The following is a 19,802-nucleotide window of genomic DNA, read 5'->3' on the forward strand; positions in this document are numbered from 1 at the left end:
AAAGAATAGGGGGAATGATAATTCATACTAGTTGAGCTCCACAACCTTGGGATGAGTAGTCAGGAGTCTAACCAAACTCTTAGATTAAGCCTTGGGGCCAAGAGTATCACTGAGGCTAAGATGGCAGGACTCAGGCCCCTTAACTCCCATGCTTTTCATATAACAACCTTAACTTTCAGATTTACATTAGATTAGGATGCCCCTTTTGGGCATTTATGGGGGCATCCACGGGGCATTCTTAAGCAAAAAGTTTGAATGTGGGAATTCCATATGCCTCAGTTTTGCAAGATTGCAGTTGGATTGGCTGGCAAAAATTTACGTTGAAAGCTACATTCTGACAAATCTTTCATAAGTTGTTTTTTTTTTTTTTTTTTTTTTTTGCGGTACGCGGGCCTCTCACTGTTGTTGCCTCTCCCGTTGCGGAGCACAGGCTCCAGATGCACAGGCTCAGTGGCCATGGCTCACGGGCCTAGCAGCTCCATGGCATGTGGGATCCTTCAGGACCGGGGCACGAACCCACGTCCCCTGCATCGGCAGGCGGACTCTCAACCACTGCGCCACCAGGGAAGCCCAAGTATTATTTTTTTAATAAAATATTTCAAGCCAATAAAGAACAAAGCTTTAAAAAGTCTTATACCATATTTGCATTGGATTTTTAAAGAAAAAAAAATTGCAGTTATAGTTGAAGCTCCTTGAATATCTTTCCTACATCCCCTTCTCCTTTCTCCCTCACCAGAGGGAACCACAGTCCTGAATTTGGTGTCCATTTTCATGTGGACGTTTTTATACTTTTACTACTATGTATAGATCCAAGATATCTATTGTGTTGAATACATATATGCATATGTATATAAAGTTATATATATATATATATATATATATATTACCCCAAACATATTCTTCTGCAGTGGTACTTTTTGCCCAACATTGTTCTTGAATTATATCTATATTGATGTATGTAGCTTAGTTCACTCATCCTAATTGCAGTATAGCCCATCGTTCGAATACACCACAATGCGTTATCCACTCTTATGTCGGCGGGTATTTTGTTGGTTTTCACTGTCTTACTATTCCAAACAAAGATATTGTGAATGCTCTAGAAGACATCTCATGGTACACATGTTGAAGAGTTTGTCTCGTGGTACATATGTGGGAGTGGAATTACTGGATGTGCACATCTTCAACCTTAATAGATATTGTCAGGTTGCTGCCAGTCTGATGGCTGTGAATGGAAGTATAATAATTTCTTTTTTCCGTGATATTTCCTATGCATTTGAAACTCTTCAGTTTCTTAAATTTAATCCCATTTTCCATATTGGAAACTTTCTTTCCTTTACAATGGGAAATTGCAGTGGCTATTATGAATCTCTTCATTTTGATGTATCTTACTTAAGTTAGCCTGTTTTGTCCTTTGATATGTATTTTATTGCTTACTGGACATAGAGAAATGACACTGAGAGAAAAGAAGTAAGCACACATGTATGGACACTTGTTTTCTCTCTAAATTGTTATTTGAGATAGGGTAATTTTTTCTTGATAATTTCTTGCTCACTTAAGTGTATAATGTGATTGAAATTTTTATATTTTATATGGGGAATGGAATATAGCTCCCTTTCTTCTCACTGGAGAAATTCCAAGATCAGAAGATTTAAGAATAGCCTTGGTAACCAATTAGTCTGATTAATATTTGGCAACCCTGTCTGGTAGAATACTTGGACTTGCTCTTGGAGTGTGGCGATGACACTACTGAATCGTGTCCCTTTAGCATCTTAAAGCATCACTCTAGTTTTATACAGTGTCTACCTAAGAGATTCAGCTGCACTTGGAGACGCTTACAGCAAGCTCCCTGAAGAATTTCCCTGTGTTTGGGGGACGAAGTAATGTCAGTAAATCAAAATTTACCCCCTATTGGCCTAGGAAATACAAAGGCACCACAATAAACACACATGAGATCATATTTCCATTTTGGTTGAGCACAAGGGGAACATTTAATCCTGAGCAGAATGAGAGAGACAGGAGGGAACAAATGCACACTGACTGTTTTCTCTTGTAGTTTGCTTTGTAAAATCCAGATGGGAAAGGAATAAACATTTATTTCTCTCATTTTCTACACTTACCTTTTAAGCATCTTAGCATCAAAAGAAACACCCAACCTGAAACTGTATTTTCTTTCCTCAAAGAATGCGGTGTAAGTGAGAACGTGTAGGAGAGGGTAGAGGTGCAGTGTGAGCTTTGTGGGCAAAAAGAAATATTCAAGATCAAAGTCATGATAAAAATGACAATTTCCGAATACTACTCAGCCATAAAAAGAATGAGATAGGGCTTCCCTGGCGGTGCAGTGGTTGACAGTCCGCCTGCTGATGCAGGGGACATGGGTTCGTGCCCTGGTCCAGGACGATCCCACATACCGTGGAGCGGCTAGGCCTGTGAGCCATGGCCGCTGAGCCTGCGTGTCCAGAGCCTGTGCTCCGCAACGGGAGAGGACACAACAGTGAGAGGCCCGCGTATCGCAAAAAAAAAAAAAAAAAAAAAAAAGAATGAAATAATGCAATTTGCAGCAACATGGATGCAACTAGAGATTATCATACTAAGTGAAGTAAGTCAGAAAGAGAAAGACAAATACCATATGATATCACTTATATGTGGAATCTGAAATATGGCACAAATGAACCAATCTACAAAACAGAAACAGACTCACAGACATAGAGAACAGACTTCTGGTTGACAGGGGGAGGGGGGTGGGGGAGGGATGGATTGGGAGTTTTGGGTTAGTAGGTGCAAACTATTACATATAGAATGGATAAACAAGGTCCTACTGTATAGCACAGAGAACTATATCCAATATCCTGAGATAAACCATAATGGAAAAGAACAGGAAAAAGAATGTGTGTGTGTGTGTGTATATATATATATATATATATATATATAAAACTGAGTCACTTTGCTGTACAGCAGAAATTAATACAACATTGTAAATCAACTATACTTCACTTTTAAAAAAAGGATAATTTCTGAGTTTTTTATGTTGATTATAGGTTCCTAGAGGGTTCAGCGACACCATTTTGTCCTTTTACTTATTGATTAGGCTGTTTAGGAATGTTACAAACTGTTGTCGAGTTTGCCCAATAGCTCCTTTTATGCTTCCTCTAGAGTCTCAAGATGACAGTTAGATTTTTCTGGCACACACAGTAAAGGTCACCTTTGGTAATGTTCCATTAAAACATGACTACAGGGCTTCCCTGGTGGGGCAGTGGTTAAGAATCCACCTGCCACTTCAGGGGACATGGGTTTCAGCCCTGGTCTGGGAAGATCCCACATGCCGCAAGATCCCACATGAGGCAGAGTAACTAAGCCTCTGTGCCACAACTACTGAGCCCGTGCACCTAGAGCCCATGCTCCGCAACATGAGAAGCCACTGCAATGAGAAGCCCGCGCACCGCAACTAGAGAATGCCCGCGTGCAGCAACGAAGACCCAATGCTGCCAAAAAGAAAAAAAAAGAAAAAAGAAAAAAAAGTCGGGGTCTTCACATGACCTTTGGGGAGAAAAAAAACATGACTACAAAACTTTTAATACATAACAGGTAATAAGGTAGTATTTAGGAGTTCCTTCTAATTCATACCTTTTATTATTAAAGCTTAGCAAGACCTGAAAAAATTTTGGTTTTAGATATTCTCCTATATTATTTTTGAAAAGTAAAACTTCCCCTACTCCTCTTGAATTATAGTAATAGTTTGTTAATCAAGCAGGTCCTTGAAACACAATACTTTCTTCTCTTGAATATTAGTGCTCCCCCTTTGATGTCTAAAATTGCCCTGGCCTCTCAGCATTTACCCTCTGATAGACACATTTAAACTTCAGCCTCCACACCAACCACTGTCATTACCATCTCAAATATCATAAACCTCAATGCTTCTTGAGTGACACTTCCACCTCACTCTCTTCTGGCTACTTCCAGCTGACGGATTAGTGACCTTAACCCGGGAGAGTCAGTGTGTTCAGAGTGAGAAGTGTACCTTAAGCACATGATTCATTTTCTAATGTAATGACTTCATTTCTATTATCCCAGAGGAATGTAGCAGGCGTATTGACATTTTGTCTACTGGCACCACAGAAAACAGTATGTTCTTGAACTAACACACCCTGGCTGGATTCTGATAGGGCCCTGAGATATTTATTAGGTAGTCAGAGCGACTAATAAGATCTTTGTAGACTTTAACCCAAATACACAGCACCCTTATAACACAGGTTGGTTTTAACTAGGGAAAAGTTAAACTACGGCTTAAAAAGTTTAACCAGGGCTTAGTGACTTTTTTCCCCCTTAATCTGAACTTCAGCGGCTAAGGGTCAACCAGGTAGCAGTCTGGCTTTCCTGGAACAAGTTTGTAATCTTACTTAAAGTTTGGTTGATGAGTTATGCAGGAAGCCAAATCTTTGAGAGCTCTCATGTATTCTGCACAGACATATAAGGAGTTTCCACAATCAGGGGCCCCCCAAAGGAGGAAATGTCCTGGGGTGTATAAAAGCTTGAGAGATGAAGTGTGAGAAATTTCTCTCTTGCCACCTGATCCCAGTTGGAAATTCACTGGCTAACTGTGTCACTGACAGAACAAAACAGAGGATAATAGCCTCTGGCTGAAGATTTTATAATCGAAGCTGAGACAGAGTGGGCCATGTACATGTTTAGAACAGTGACTGCATTGTGAATTACAACAGAGGTCCCACTTATCAGTCACACAAACATTTAAGACCACAGAAAGGCATCTGATTTGAGACAGGGATGACAAAATGGATCTTTTGGTTTTCCCCACTTTGCCCTGAATACAAAAGGACTGATGATGGCTTTGTTCTGGGATAAAGTCTTACATTCCTTTTGGGACCTACCCAATCATTAATAGAGAAAGAAAATTCCTGTCTGGAATCACTCCTACCATTTTCTAAAAGAAGTAACCTTTAGTCCTCATCACTCAATGGGGAAAGAAAGCAATATAAGTGATGTCACGCCAGATATTTTGCTTTGCTGGCTAATCACTTTTCCTCATTTATCTTTTGTGACTGCCTGAACGTTAAACAATTGTAGTAAACAGTATTAAGAAACAGGGCTCTAATTTGACAATATATGTCAACATTTAAAGTGTCTCTACCCTTTGAATCAGGAATTACACTTTTAAGAATTTAATAGCTAAATTGACAGATGTGTCCAAAGAGTGAAAACGACATAAAAGTTCATTGACAGGGAAGTGATTAAATAAATTACTGTACATTTACACAAGAAAATGAGGTGTAAGTTGAAAGTCTAGTTCCAGTCCTTGTCACGAACCCTGGAACTCTGAAGTTTTTACAGTCTTTCATTGATCTAATGCTTAATTAGCTGCTATCCTCATATAAGGAGGTTACAAATGATAGACAGTGAGGGATTGAAGAGTTGGGTGCTTTTCCTTTGGCTCTTATTGGTAGTAAACAAACATTAACAACACTGATGGGAGAAGGAAGTAAGGAATCTTGACTAATTCTGGACCTTCTCTAAACAGCTCAATGGTCATCTTAGCCTGTCTTCTAGGATGTACCAATGCCTCTTGGGTATACAATATCTATCAGGTCAAGGAGAGTCCCACACTCATTCCTCTAATGGCTAGAGGTTTATACCCATTTAATCACAATACATAAAAATGGTTAAAGTGAACATTTTCGTCTCTTATTTATGAGTCCTTTAGCCACAGAGTCTAAAAAACTCTTGGATAACAGATAGAAGAACACCATTTAATCCCACTGTTGACATGCTGAAAAGAGAAAAATCAACCATTATGTTAGAAATAAGTCTCTAGTGGCAGGTGGCATGGTAATTGTAAAATTTTGTGGCACAAAGTTCTAATTGTACAATGGAGCCAACCAGTGTTGGGGAAAAACAGCAGAAAAGCTTTTTAAACATACCTTTCTTTTATAATTTCTTGATGTATTATGAACTTAATTGCCTTCCTCATTATTGTGAGCAACTTGAGTTCAAGGTTGTCTGTTATTTTTGTATCCTCAGTACCAGGCACAGCACCTGATACATAATGGGTACTTTATAGTCTTCAAATTGAATTAAAAAACAAAAGTCTGAAAAAAATTAAGACAGTATTTCTTAAAGTTTTCTGATTAATGCTAGGGATCCTTTCCCCAGAAAAGTTGCACTTATCCATGTACACAAAAATTTCAACATAACTTCAGGGCAGTCATGGACATCTGTTCTCTTCCTCCTTTCGTAGATCTTCTAGGGAACCAGGGCTTCTATATTAAGAAATTCCGAGGTTTAGAACATAATTACAGAGAGAAGTGGAGGAATCTTTAGAAACACTCTCCACTCCTTAATTTTTCTTTTACAAAATGCATGTTTCTTCCATCTACTTCACACAGAAACTTTTTCAGTATACTAAGGAAAAGAGCCTCTTCTTGTGGAAGGTGTAAAAAGAATCTATGTAGTTTTAGATTCATTTGTAAATTAGGTATTTTGCAGTAGAAAAATGTATCCTTATATCAAAAAGTAATCTTAAAGAAGGTATGTTTACTTAACAAACATTTATGGCCTATTCCCTATGAGCCAAGGACTGTGGAGGACAGGGGATAGAAATAATGACCCAAAGAGATGGCAATGTGGTGGAATGCATGCATAATAAACTGGATATTTGAGTTAGATTTTTGCCTCTGTGTATGTGTGATGAAGATAGCAGTGGGTGGACAGGACAGAGAGCAACTGTAAATTCTCTAAAAGAGAGAAAAAGAAACTTATTCATTCTGTGAGAACTTTTGGCTTTCTTACGGTCAAATACAGCCCTTAACCTCCCATTCTCAGTTACCAGATTACCCACCAGAAAACTGATAATAATGTCTGGATAAACACTGGCTGATCATGCATGAGGAATAAGGCAATGCTTAAACTACATCCCTATAGTATAAAGGAGCTGCAATCATCTAAATGCCATTTCTAAGATCCAGCATTGTAAACATTTCTTTCACCTAAGTGATGTTTTTCTGATGATTATTTGTTGCATCTTAAACTTTGGAGGAGACCTCAAAGCTGATCTGGTACGAACATCTACTCAAAGGAGGAATTCCCTCTTTAACACTCCTGGCGGCCACAGGCTTTGTTTGAACACTCATTAATAGCAGCGGAATGTATTTGTAATCAACAATTATTAGAAACTGCTTCCTCATACTGAGCTAAAGTCTCCTTATATTTTCCAACCATTTCTCTAAAGCTTTAGGCGCTTGAAACAGTGAAGAATAACTCTATTCTCTCTTCCATATTCTTCAAGTATTTGAAAACAGTTATCATTTGTATGTCTGAATTCATCTCCAGATTGAATTTCCGTAATTCTTTCATGTATTGCTCTTGACAAGTGTTTTCTAATCACCCTCCTTTTCCTACTCTTCCAAACATGGTAATACTTGGCCAAAGTCTGATTAAAATGCAACACCTCAATTAGAACACGATATTCTAGCTGTGATTGATCTTAACACATCGGAGTCCAGTGGGACTTTTCTTTTGATCTGGACACATTCTTCCATCAACCCACTTTTACAAGGCTTTAGTTCTCGCCTCCTGTCCCCTCCCAAGGTGTGCAGTACTGTGAGCTTATACTAGAACGTAGTCAAATAAAAATTTCAGTTTTTTTTTTTCTTGAGTATACCACTATCAAGTCAGGTTTCCCCTCCTATCACCTTGGCAATGTAATGGGTCCAATTTCATCTTAAATTTGTCTCAGCACTGAAATAGTTTCAAATGTCATCATATGTAATCATTCCAGCTCTGTTATCTGTAAATTTGATAATACCCTCTATAGGATGCTTTATGTCTTCATACAAAGGACTGGAAATTTCCCTCAGTGCAATGTGAATCATTATTCAGCTCGTTCAGGTTGTTTCAATAGCTGGAAATCCAGCTGGTTAAAGATTATCCTGTCATATCCTTCATCTTAGCCTTAAAGACATCCATCTAGATGTCAAGTGTCTTGTTGGATTCAGTGAATACCATACCTTTAAACCATTCTAAGCCATACAGTGTCTCTGACAACAAATGCTAGTGACATTTTATCATGGCAGTAAAATTTCAGGTGAGCCCCCAAGCTCTATGCAATAAGCAGCTAGAATGGGTTTCAGCTCATATGGGCAGAAACAAGAGAGCCTGGGTCATATTTACCTCTCCCCTTGTACATACATAGTGGACCAGATGCACTGGACCTATATTTTATCAGGAAAGGGAACTACAAGGTAAATGCAGTGAAATAAAAACTCAAGAATCATTCACTGGAGAGGGGTGTTTGAAGGGTTGTTGTGTTCATTACCCCAATTTTTCAAAAAAAATTTTAACAAGTATCCATTTATATAGCATTATTGTGGGTATGTTGGAAAAGGTTACCTTAACCTAGTACTTAGATTTTATAACCTTTACCCTTTGCCTTGATACAGCTGGTACTAGATAATCACTTAGGTGGATTTGCTTCTAGTGGAAATTTCTCCATTAAAAATAAACTGAAAAAGTAAACTTCAGACATTGACTGCTTTTCAAAGAAAATGAAAGCATGTATGTCTTTTTTGCTTTTATTCTCATCAAGTGTTCATAAGAGAAGGCATATTCAATTTTGAAGGGCTATCCAGTTTCACATGAGAGACATAACTGTAATAATGTGGTGTTGAGGGAAGAAAGAAACCTTGGTCATTGCATCTAGTCAGATGGGACAGAGTTTCTCTTTTAACACTCTTTGGGGATCAGCTAACTATGCCGAAACCCAATTTGGGGGATTAGTATTTAAATTTTCTCCAAGCATGAAAAATTCTTCTTTTAAATGACAGAAAAGGAAAAAATTAAAAATGGTCATAAACAAACCAGCAGATTCACTGGGGAGGCAGGATCACTATACACCTTAATTCCTACACAAAGGCTAAAGGCAAAATGGTAAAGTAGAAAGTTAAGTCATTCCCTACTAATTAAGGTAAATTCCCCACAAATAAAAAATCATGGTATCAAAAACTTTTAAGAGCTGTTTTCTGCTATTTCTTTTTATTTTGGTCTCTTACACAATGCTGTTTGTCAGGTGTAAAGAGCTACCCTTCATCATAGTAGTTTAGAAAGGCAAGATTTTGGTGTAAATACTCTTCAAGAGAATTTTTAGTTCTTTATCTAGGTAACATGCAACATCTGTACTAGAGGAAAAAAAATCTATATTAGGTGGCATTACATTAGGACTTTTCTTTCTCTTCTCTGTAGCATCTTAAAATTAAAATTAAACCTTTAGGAACCAAGCCTACCACACCTAAGATGTTTAAGAACTTGCCCTCAGTGAAATGACAACTGTCCTAAAACCTGAAACAGGCCCAAATCTTCTGGATCATTAACCAAGGAGACTTTATTATGTGTCAGTCCATAAATCTAAAGTGTATGTTGGTGAATTACAATTTTTATAGTTTTCCGCCATTCAGAATACTCACCGACACTGTATGTTCTGATCTAGGAAAAAAAGAAGCAGATGGATGGCCACATTCAAAAAGGCTTTAAAAAATATGTCCTTAGTTTTGAACTATGTTAGAGAATATTTCTTGATGAATATTTGATTTTATTGCTGTTCTTTGGTAGATTTTATTTTTAAAGATATTTTAACTTTTTTATTGAAGTATAGTTGATTTACAATGTTGTGTTAATTTCTGCTGTATAGCAAAGTGATTCAGTTATATATAATTCTTTTTTTTAATATTCTTTTCCATTATGGTTTATCATAGGATATTGAATATAGTTCTCTATGCTATACAGTAGGACTTTGTTGTTTATCCATTCTATATATAAAAGCTTACATCTGCTAACCCCAACTTCTCACTCCACCCCTCCCCTAACCCCCTCCCCCTTGGCAACCACCAGTCTGTTCTCTATGTCCGTGATTCTGTTTCTGTTTCATAGGTTCATTTATGTCATATTTTAGATTCCACCTATAAGTCATATTATGTGGTATTTGTCTTTGTCTTTCTGACTTACTTCACTTACTATGATAATCTCTAGTTGCATCCATGTTGCTGCAAATGGCATTATTTCGTTCTTTTTTATGGCTGAGTAGTATTCCATTGTATATATGTACCACATCTTCTTTATCCATTCATCTGTCGATGGACATTATGTTCTTCGGTAGATTCTAAATACTGGATGTGAACCCTAAATAAAAAGAACACCACAGCACTTTTGTTTTCTTATGCATTTCAGTTTTAACATTAAAGTATGAAAGAAACGTGAGTTCATTCTCATGGATAATAATGTAATTTTATTGTGTGCAGCCTTTTTCACACCAAGTATTAGTTTTTCCATGTGAAATAAGTTAAGATTTAAAATGATAAAGTTATTGTTAAGGAGACACATTGGGCGACAGAAAAAGCTGAAGAGAGTTTTTGCCTGAAACTGGAAGACAGAACAGTCCGGAAAAAAACAAATGTGAGAAAAGTATCATACATTGCTCAGACCAACCCCGCCCCCCCCCAAAAAAAAAAACTCAGCTTCACGGACCTGAGGTGGTGATGCTGAACAAATGTCGGGGAGAGAGGGCCAGGCAATTGCCTCAGAAGGGAGGGTGGGATTTCCTTGATGTTAAGGGTATTTGTTTGACAATAATAATCTGAATTTTCTTCTGTGTCTCTACAGCTCTTGATTTTTCCTGCTGTCTACAGTCTGACTATGCAGCATAATATATTTTTTTTTATTTATCACAAAGTCCATTTGGACTAGAGAATGGAAAGGTTCTAATTTTGTTCCTGGCCAGCAAAGTCATACCTCAGGTACACACTGGACAACAATTAGAAGTCCTGTGAAGAATGCATACATTCAAAATTAGTTTTTTTTAAATAAAAAAAAATTATCCTGTTTTGGTTTCTTCATTGAGTAGACTCCTAGAGGAAAAATAAGTATGTGACTTTCTTGGTCTGCTGAAGAATTGGAATTTAAAGAGAATTAAAGTGATCCAAAGGTTCACTTACAATCACCAGACAAAATAAGCCATGGAAGAGCCTCCTTGCCATGGCTGAGCTGAAGCACACATAACCCTTGGGGCAGCCGTCCTCAAACACTTCTGTGCAGAACCCACTCCTCTCCTGGAGTTTCTGGACCCTTTATGCTCCATATCAGCTTCAGCTCTCTTCCTGTGGCACTCGGGATAGACCTTGTGACATGTCTACCTGCCGCTTCGGGTGAGGGGTACAGTAAAGGAGGCAAAGTCCCTACCACTTATTAGAAACATGAGAAGAGAAAAATGTCCTTGGACTTGCTTTAGTGTTCTAATTGGCAAATATGCAGAAAGGCTGACACTCTTGTATGCTGAAGTGGAAATGAACCTCTAATCCAAGATCCAAAATTCTCTAATACAAGATATTAAAACCTGCAATATGCATTAAGTAATTTCAGCTAAAACTCATAATTTTCTGGTGTTCTCTGACTGGACGTTAGACAGAAAAGACTAAACCAATTGGAGTAACATTATTCAAGTGTGGCAGAAAGTTAGAAATCATGAGGCCTGAAATACAGATAAATGCATTACTGAGGCATATTCCCCTGGCCCTGAGGTACGCAGGCAAAGAGGTCAGTCACACTTTACTGGGAGACAGAGTCAAAGTGGATGCAAGGCTCTGAGGCAATATTTAACAGAGGAACGTGGTGATTCATTTATCAGTTCAGAAATCCCAAGTACAAAACGTCAAGATATAAGAAGGATCAAAGTATATAATGTATATGATTCAATTTAAAAATTCTTAATTATAATAGTAATCTAGATTACAACAGTAAAAAAATCAAATTACATTCATATGAAACTTTTATAAAACGAAATCAAATCCATTTTTATGAAATTTTATAGTACAATTATTTTCTAATGGGTCTTTTCTTAGGTCACCATATTTATAATTCCATTTACATCTGTATAATTTTTCAAATCAAAAAACAAAAGGAAGTCAATAGAAATCTACATTTTCATTTGCAAAACTCCCTTCAGTTTCCAGGCCAGTAATACAAGATGATGTCAGCTTGTCCTCCAGACATGGACTGCTCCCAAAGATCCCCAGTTTACGGAGCATGCAGGCCTCTACTCATTAGGAACGCTTTTTGGTTTGGCTCACGTTTCAAGAAATTCTGGAGCATGTCCATGCCGTCCATAGATCCCCCAGGTTTCAGGATTAGGTTTCTGTATTTCATTCCAACCTGATAAAATAAAACACGCCTAATAATTCATGGTTATAGCAATTTCCCAAATCTCTAGATAGGAAAGAGAAGAGAAAAAGGGACTTCAGCTTTGTCTGGATGTTCTCCCTCACCTGGACTGCAGCTCTGCATTATTTATTTACTTTGGTAGCTAAGAGATCTGGAGCTTAGACCTCGGTCTTCCACACTTCCCTTTATTGCTGTCTTGTCTCCTTAGACTCTCAGCAGCATGCTGACTATGTGAGCAAACAGACAAACGAAAAATAGCCAAATGGAAGATAGAACCGGCTCCTATTTGCCATCCCATCCCAAATGTGATTTCAAAAGGGTTAGTAAAGCAAGTGTTCAATTAGGCTACAAATAGGGGTTCAGTATACTTGGAAACAGTAGCCCAGCTACTGTCAAAATGGCTTCTGCTATATTTTTATGAGGGGCTCATTAAAAAAACCCTTTTTACTTATGGGGTAAGGCAACAGCACATGTCCTGTGGTATAGGGTAGGACATTTCTGTGGGCCCAGCATGGGGAAGGAGGACCTTTGTAAAGTTTTCTTTGGGGACAAGGTCTGGAATTTTAAAACACATCATAGTTCCTCTGCCTTTATTTACACACATACATGAGCAGATAAAGCAAACAACTGTAATTCAGTATCAGCATTATTCAATATTTTCACTTCCTTTTCACCGTCCTTTTAGGAAAGAAAGGCAAGACAATGCAGTGAAGCCTAATTCTAAATCTACACATAAAATAGTTCACAGAGTAACACTCAAATTTATATCCATTATATCATTTGAACAGTCATTAATAGTCTCTCCAAGTACATAAATAGCTTGAGAATTTCTGGAGACAAAAGTAATCTCATTTTTGACTTTTGACAATGATTCTGCTTGGTACAACCATCAGAGATAAGTCTGGTCAAACTGTTAAAGAAAATAAAATGTTGATGAATGAAATCCACCAGGTTAGATACAAAACTACTTAATGTTTTACAAGGGTCATGAAATCAAAACTTTCCGGGTTATCTTTCAGTTATAAACAGAAATAATCTTCAACTTATTAATGATCTACAGGCGAAGAGCTAACTTCACCGATGGGCCTTCATCAGGAGTAAACAATTAGTCAAAGTTACTTCCTATAAACTCTAGAGAGCACCGTCCAGTGCAAATATAATGTGGTCCATATATATCTTTAAATGTTCTAGTAATTGCATTAAAAAAGGGAGGAAAATAGGTAAAATTAATTTTAATAAAATATTTTATTTAAACCAGTATATCTATAATGTTATCATTTCAACATGTATCAATATAGACTACTATTGAGATTTATTTTTTGCGGTATGTCTTCAAATTCTAGTGTGTTTTTTACATTTACAGCACATCTCAATTCAATTCTTCAGTAGCACTGGCCACATTTCAATGGCTCAGTAGCTACATGTGGCTATTATACAGGTCTGGGGCCTAGCGAGTAGCAATCTTGTTGCCGTATTTACAAGCTTTGAGTAAATTTTCTTAAAAAGTGCAGGCCTGTAATCACTGATATTGGACTTCCTGAAAACCCTGGTAATGACAGTTTAGAGCTAGATCTAATTTTGTTTAGAAAGAAAAAAAAAGATGTGTCATTTCTTGCTTGGTCTGCATCAATTAATTACTGTTAGAGTAGCGATCTAGAACCTAAAATATGAGTGATGGCTATTCTCATCATGGACTTTATTATTCTAAGAAGTAGCAGATCAGAGCTCTTGAGCCCAACACAGCTTACCCCACTTCCCTTTCTTTCAATCCCCAATGTGTCTAAATTTGACCAGTGTTAGATTAGTGGGTGGGGCAAGGAAGGGCAGTTATCTCTGGACAAAGCAGTATAGGAAGAACTTAGAAAATGTGAATTAAATTGATCTGAATGATAAAAATATTTTAAACCACTTATTATGGAAAAATTTTGAATATATACTAATAGAAGAGAGAACAGTATAGTGAACCCTCTTGTACCTATCAGAAATTCTTAATGCTCAAGATCTGAGTCTTTTATTTAGTAAAAAGACATATTTCATTGCACAAATATTATAGGAACAGTAATGAAAATTTAAATAAAGTAAAAAAAATTATCACCAAAATGTGGACATCTGCCAGAATATTCTCATTTTGTACAGAGAACTGTAAATGTTGGTAGTAAAGAAAAGCAAGCGTTAGAGGAGCTGCACGTTGCTGTGAAGAGCCAGCTCATGCCTCCTCTGCCGTAAAGTCACTGTGGAGCAGGGCACTGTTTGGTCTCACAATATGTGGCTCAGGGCAGTGCAAGTCCTCCCCTGTTTATAGCTCCAAACAAGTTAATTCAATTTCCTGAATTACAGAGCAATTGTCTTTTAATAGTTTCATTTCCTTTGCAATGAAGTTTGGAGAAGAGTTTAAGAGTCATTTTGGTAATCGGATCTTGCTTTTCTTTAAAAAAAAAAAAAAAGTTAAGCAAATTTGTGTGTTAGGAAGGTACCGGTTTCTCTGGGCGAGAGAACACTGTTTGGGAGACATATGCCACAGGTGGAAGGAGTCTTTGCTGTGAATTGTTCTACTGTGTTTATATAATTAAGGAACTGTAACTGTGAGCAAAGCAGGAAGAGAAGCTCTAAGGCAACCACTAAAAGTTTTCATGCTAAAAAAATTGTTCAGGGGGATCTGCATAGCGTAGGAACTCCTATTAGTTCAGGGAAGGAAAATCAGCATCAGTCACTTCTGTGGTTTTTATTCCTGGAAGGTTAACATGTGTCTTTTGGCAACTGTGCAAGTCCTCTCTAACACTGATGTCTTCTTTCCTTCTTTTCTTTTTCTTTATCTATTTATTTATTTTTATCTATTTATTTTTAAAACTTTATTTATTTTTGGCTGCGTTGGGTCTTTGTTGCTGCACGCCGGATTTCTCTAGTTGCGGCGAGCGGAGGCTACTCTTCGTTGCGGTGTGTGGGCTTCTCCTTGCGGTGGCTTCTCTTGTTTCGGAGCATGGGCTCAAGGTGTGCAGGCTTCAGTAGTTGTGGCATGTGGGCTCAGTAGCTGTGGCTCACGGGCGCTAGAGTGCAGGCTCAGTAGTTGTGGCGCATGGGCTTAGCTGCTCCATGGCATGTGGGATCTTCCCAGACCAGGGCTCAAACCTGTGTCTCTTGCATTGGCAGGATTCTTAACCACTGCACCACCAGGGAAGTACCTCTTTTTCTTTTTTAAAAAATGTTCAGATGATAGATTGATTGATTGCCATGCCATGCAGCAATGTGGGGTCTTAGTTCTCTGACCAGGGATCGAACCTGTGCCCCCTGCAGTGGAAGCATGGAGTCCTAACCACTGGACTGCCAGGGAATTCCCCAACACTGATGTTTTCTAAAGCAGGATCAAGAGTTTTGGAGTCAGGCCCAGGTTTGAATCTCGGCTTCATTCTCAGTTATGTGGCCTTGGGCCTTTGTTTCCTTACCTGTAAAGTGGGAATATGCCTACCTCCCTCAGTGTATGAGGAATTAGAGGAGATGATTTTAGTACCTTGCCTGCTGCCTAGAACCATTCCTGCCATATGCTGGTATTCAATAAACCTAAGTAGTCATCCATCCCTCCTTTCATTTCCCTTCTCCTCACACCGCCCCTAAGTTCAGTCACTTATACACAGTCAGGGAAACAAATGCATTCCTGTTTTCAGCATTTCCTTAAAATTAGTTCTGTCTCCTAATAAAGCTAGAAAAAAGCACAAGAGATTTCATCTCCACTATTAGTATAAAATAGAATATATAGTTCAGTAGGAATACTAAGAAGAGACAAGGCACTCATTTTATGCAAGAATCTATGCCCTTTATTTGAGGTAATATTTTAAGAGCAATCATAATTATCCGAATGAAGGACACCCATCATCTACCAACAATGAGAACACATAAATTGGGAAACAGATTGGGTCTCCTGCCATCTCTGGCTTCTCTGAAGGAGCACATGCAAGCTTCCACAGCCTTCCAACCCTCCCTTCTTTCTCCTTCCTCTTGTGACAGACTCTAGGGAGTGGAGCCAGGTATCTTCTTCCGACACTGAGTAACAGGCAACAGGGCAGAAAGCATCTGCCCAAGGACCGGTGATGACGATCAGGTATCTCCCAGCCTCACCAGCCCGCTTTTAAAGTGGACTTTGAAACCTTTTCTTCCACAACTAATCTGTAAACTTTCCAACAGCACATACTTTGTTTTTTATGAGTGACGGTGGGGAGGTTGAGGGCAGAAAAAGAATACCTTTGACAACAAACAGGAAGGAGGGAGACAGTGAAAGATTGGTGGTGACGGAAACAAAGAATGGTGGTAGGAATCTTCCCTTGAGTGAAAGAGGTCTTCTGGAAACCTTAAGCAAAGTTTCAATTTGTGAGGATGGAAGAATAAATAACTATGGGGAGGGAGGAGATATGGACAAAAAAGGAAGGGAAGTCGTGTGTAGTAGGGGGACAGAAGAGTGGAAGCAGTTGGAGCAACTACCACTTGGGCCCAATAATAGTTAAATGTTCTGAAGCAGAAGACGAACATCAAGATGAACAAAACAGTTCCTATTACAAGAGCCTTATGATCTAGGAGGTGAGATAAAGAAATAGACAATTAACAAAGCAGATTATTAGAGCTCTAAGAGAAACACAAAGAAGGGCTGTAGGAACACAAAAAGGAAGAAAAACTGCTTCCAGCTGGTTGGGATTCAAGGCTTAGAAGGTCTGGCATTGTAAATATTCAAGAAGTAGGTTGGAAATCAATCCCATTTCCTTCCTTTGTCCCTTAAATCAGGCAAAATTTAATGCTGTTAGAAAAGGTTGAAGTGTAAGAAAAATCAGCTTTGGGGTGGTAGATCGGCGAAGCTGAAGCAGAATTTAATCCATTTGTAAAGACTGTCAGGAGAGGAATTTCATATTCTCTCTTTGCAACATATTATAGCTGGAATTGGCCCTAGGATTCTGTTTGAAGAGTCCTGGAATACTTAGCTTTATAAAACACTTTCTGTCAGGTAATTCTTTTTCTTGTTTAACCAAGATTCTTCCTATGTTTCTGTGTCTATTATTGCATGTAAGATCTAGCTCCTTCCATATGGCATTGTGGATATTTACACTTAACTGTCTTGACTTTCTCAGTATTCCTTTCTGCATGTGATACTTGTTTGTATGTCTTCTTCACTGATGGAAAAAAACAAAGCTCAGCAATTACTCTAAATGCAGAAGAGGAGGAACATCATTCTAGCGTAACAATATAATTGCCTTTGAATTCACAATGTCTATTACCTTTTAGGAAATTTTCCCACAATGAAGTTGCCTTATAAAAAGAAATGGCCCAGGCTTCCCTAGTGGCGCAGTGGTTAAGAATCTGCCTGCCAGTGCAGGGGACACGGGTTCGAGCCCTGGTCCGGGAAGATCCCACATGTCACCGAGCAACCAAGCCCGTGCGCCACAACTACTGAGCCTGCGCTCTAGAGCCCACAGCCACAACTACTGAAGCCCGTGTGCCACAACTCCTGAAGCCTGCACTCCTAGAGCCCGTGCTCCACAAGAGAAGCCACTACAGTGAGAAGCCTGCACACCGCAATGAAGAGTAGCCCCCGCTTGCTGCAACTAGAGAAAGCCCGCGTGCAGCAACAACGACCCAATCCAGCCAAAATCAATTAATTAATTAATTAATTTTAAAAAAAGAGAAAAAAAGTAATGGCCCTAGTTAAAATGCTCTTATTCTTGCAACACTATGATTAGCTGCTAGATTTTGAAACTACATTTGGCAACCTTAAAGGGCTCCTGAAAGAGCTAGAGTTTGCTGGAAAAGTGTTACTCCCAAGCAGCTCCCTTCCATAGTTATTTAAGAGATGAGCTGGAAAAGTAAAAGGTATGTCTGTTGAGACAACTTCTCCATGTTTACTAGAAACGAAGGCTTTAGGTAATATTTAACAAACTAATTAAACAGTCAAGATGTTACACCTATTTACTATGAAGAACATAGAAAATTACAGATAAAACCAGAGGTAGCAAACTTTTAGGCTATTACAGGTAAGTGGCCAGTTCTAACACTTTGATAGAGGCCATCGAAACAATAAAAACAATTGTACTGTAAAATATTCTATTGCTAACATTTGATATTCAGAAGCCTGCAGGTTTGTATTTGACCCTTCCCATTACTGTTTTCCCAGTGAGTAGCACACTTTCTATAGTTCTGCTTGTTAAGATCTGAAATGGTTCTCAACCAGACCCTGGGCTTTGCAGGATGGTAAGAGGTTACAGAGGGAGGGCCTGGAGATGTTCTTTTGTCGATACTAATGACCATGAACAATAATGTCAACAATACATCATCTTTCAGCCCCGAGCCTCTCTAGAGCTGGGGACTAAGAATAGCAGGCACTGACTCCTTGAAGGGGCATCCTGCTATCTTCTCAAAATGCTCCAAATATACACTAGTGAGTGTGAGGGACCTTGAGACAACAAAGTCTGCATGATATATTGTGAGTGACCTGATTCGCATGACTTCAGATCAAATTCAGTATTTCTTTATACCACAAAAATTCTTTCCCTTCATCACAACATAGTTGTAATAATGACTGAAGTGTTTTGTAGAACAGGTTATTCCACAGTGTTAATTTTAAATAAATGGATATTTAAATTGTGTATATTGGGTGTTATTTTAGAGCAAACATTTGTAAAAATAAAAAAAAAAAATTAAAACAAAACCAAACAAGCAGTACACTGTAGGAGGGTATAGAATGGCTATTTAAAAAGCTGTTCCTGGGCTTCCCTGGTGGTGCAGTGGTTAAGAATCCACCTGCCATGCAGGAGACACGGGTTCGAGCCCTGGTCCGGGAAGATCCTACATGCCGCAGAGCAACTAAGCCTGCGCGCCACAACTACTGAGCGTGAGCTCTAGAGCCTGCAAGCCACAACTACTGAAGCCCGTGCGCCTAGAGCCTGTGCTCACCAACAAGAGAAGCCACCTCAATGAGAAGCCCTTGCACGGCAGCAAAGAGCAGCCCCCGCTCGCCACAACTAGAGAAAGCCCGCGTGCAGCAATGAAGACTCAATGCAGCCAAAAATTAATAAATAAATAATTAATTTAAAAAATAAAAAAATAAAAAGCTATTCCCGTAACTGCCACTGCAGTGAAGAGCGTGAGGATGGGTGCAATGGGATTCTCCTTGGCCACTGGAGCCAGACTCACTATTGCTGTGACAGCAGGGGAGCAAGAAATGACGATATTCCAGAGTATTTAATAGGAAGGAAAAAAGAAGGGATTAAAGCCAGCTTCCTGGCATAAGATGAGTAATAATACATAGTATAGCTGAATTCAGAATTTTAGTAAAACTGAAAACTGTTTTTAACCTCACAAGGCAACAACTCCAAGTTGTAGGGAATCTTGCTTTCTCCACATTCAACCCAGCCCTTTTGTCTGAATTAAGAGTAGCCTGGCTGCCTGCCAAGCTGTGAAGCCTGAGATAAAACGAGGTACATAGAAGCATAATGGCAGGGATGGCTCCTGCTGGACCTGCAAGTTCCTTGGGATCCACTGGGATCAGTACTTTGGCTGTTACCTTGACAGCGGGAAGAGGAGAGGAGACAGTGGAGGCTCCTGGGGATGTGGTC

At 38.7% G+C, this 19,802-nt stretch overlaps 1 protein-coding gene across 4 annotated transcripts in view; it reads right to left on the bottom strand.

Annotated features, from left to right (window-relative positions):
* Positions 1-10,268: 10,268 nt before the first annotated feature.
* Positions 10,269-19,802, bottom strand: part of NLN (neurolysin) — a 100,404-nt gene continuing 90,870 nt past the window's right edge. For all 4 annotated transcript variants that reach the window (XM_032627830.1, XM_032627833.1, XM_032627834.1 and 1 more), the window contains one exon: positions 10,269-12,204. In XM_032627830.1, coding sequence (XP_032483721.1) covers positions 12,070-12,204 — 135 coding nt within the window. In that variant the 3' untranslated portion in view covers positions 10,269-12,069. The remainder of the gene's footprint in view (positions 12,205-19,802) is intronic.

The sequence above is a fragment of the Phocoena sinus genome, chromosome 3 (genome assembly GCF_008692025.1).
Source record: "Phocoena sinus isolate mPhoSin1 chromosome 3, mPhoSin1.pri, whole genome shotgun sequence".
In the NCBI taxonomy this organism is placed as follows: Eukaryota; Metazoa; Chordata; class Mammalia; order Artiodactyla; family Phocoenidae; genus Phocoena; species Phocoena sinus.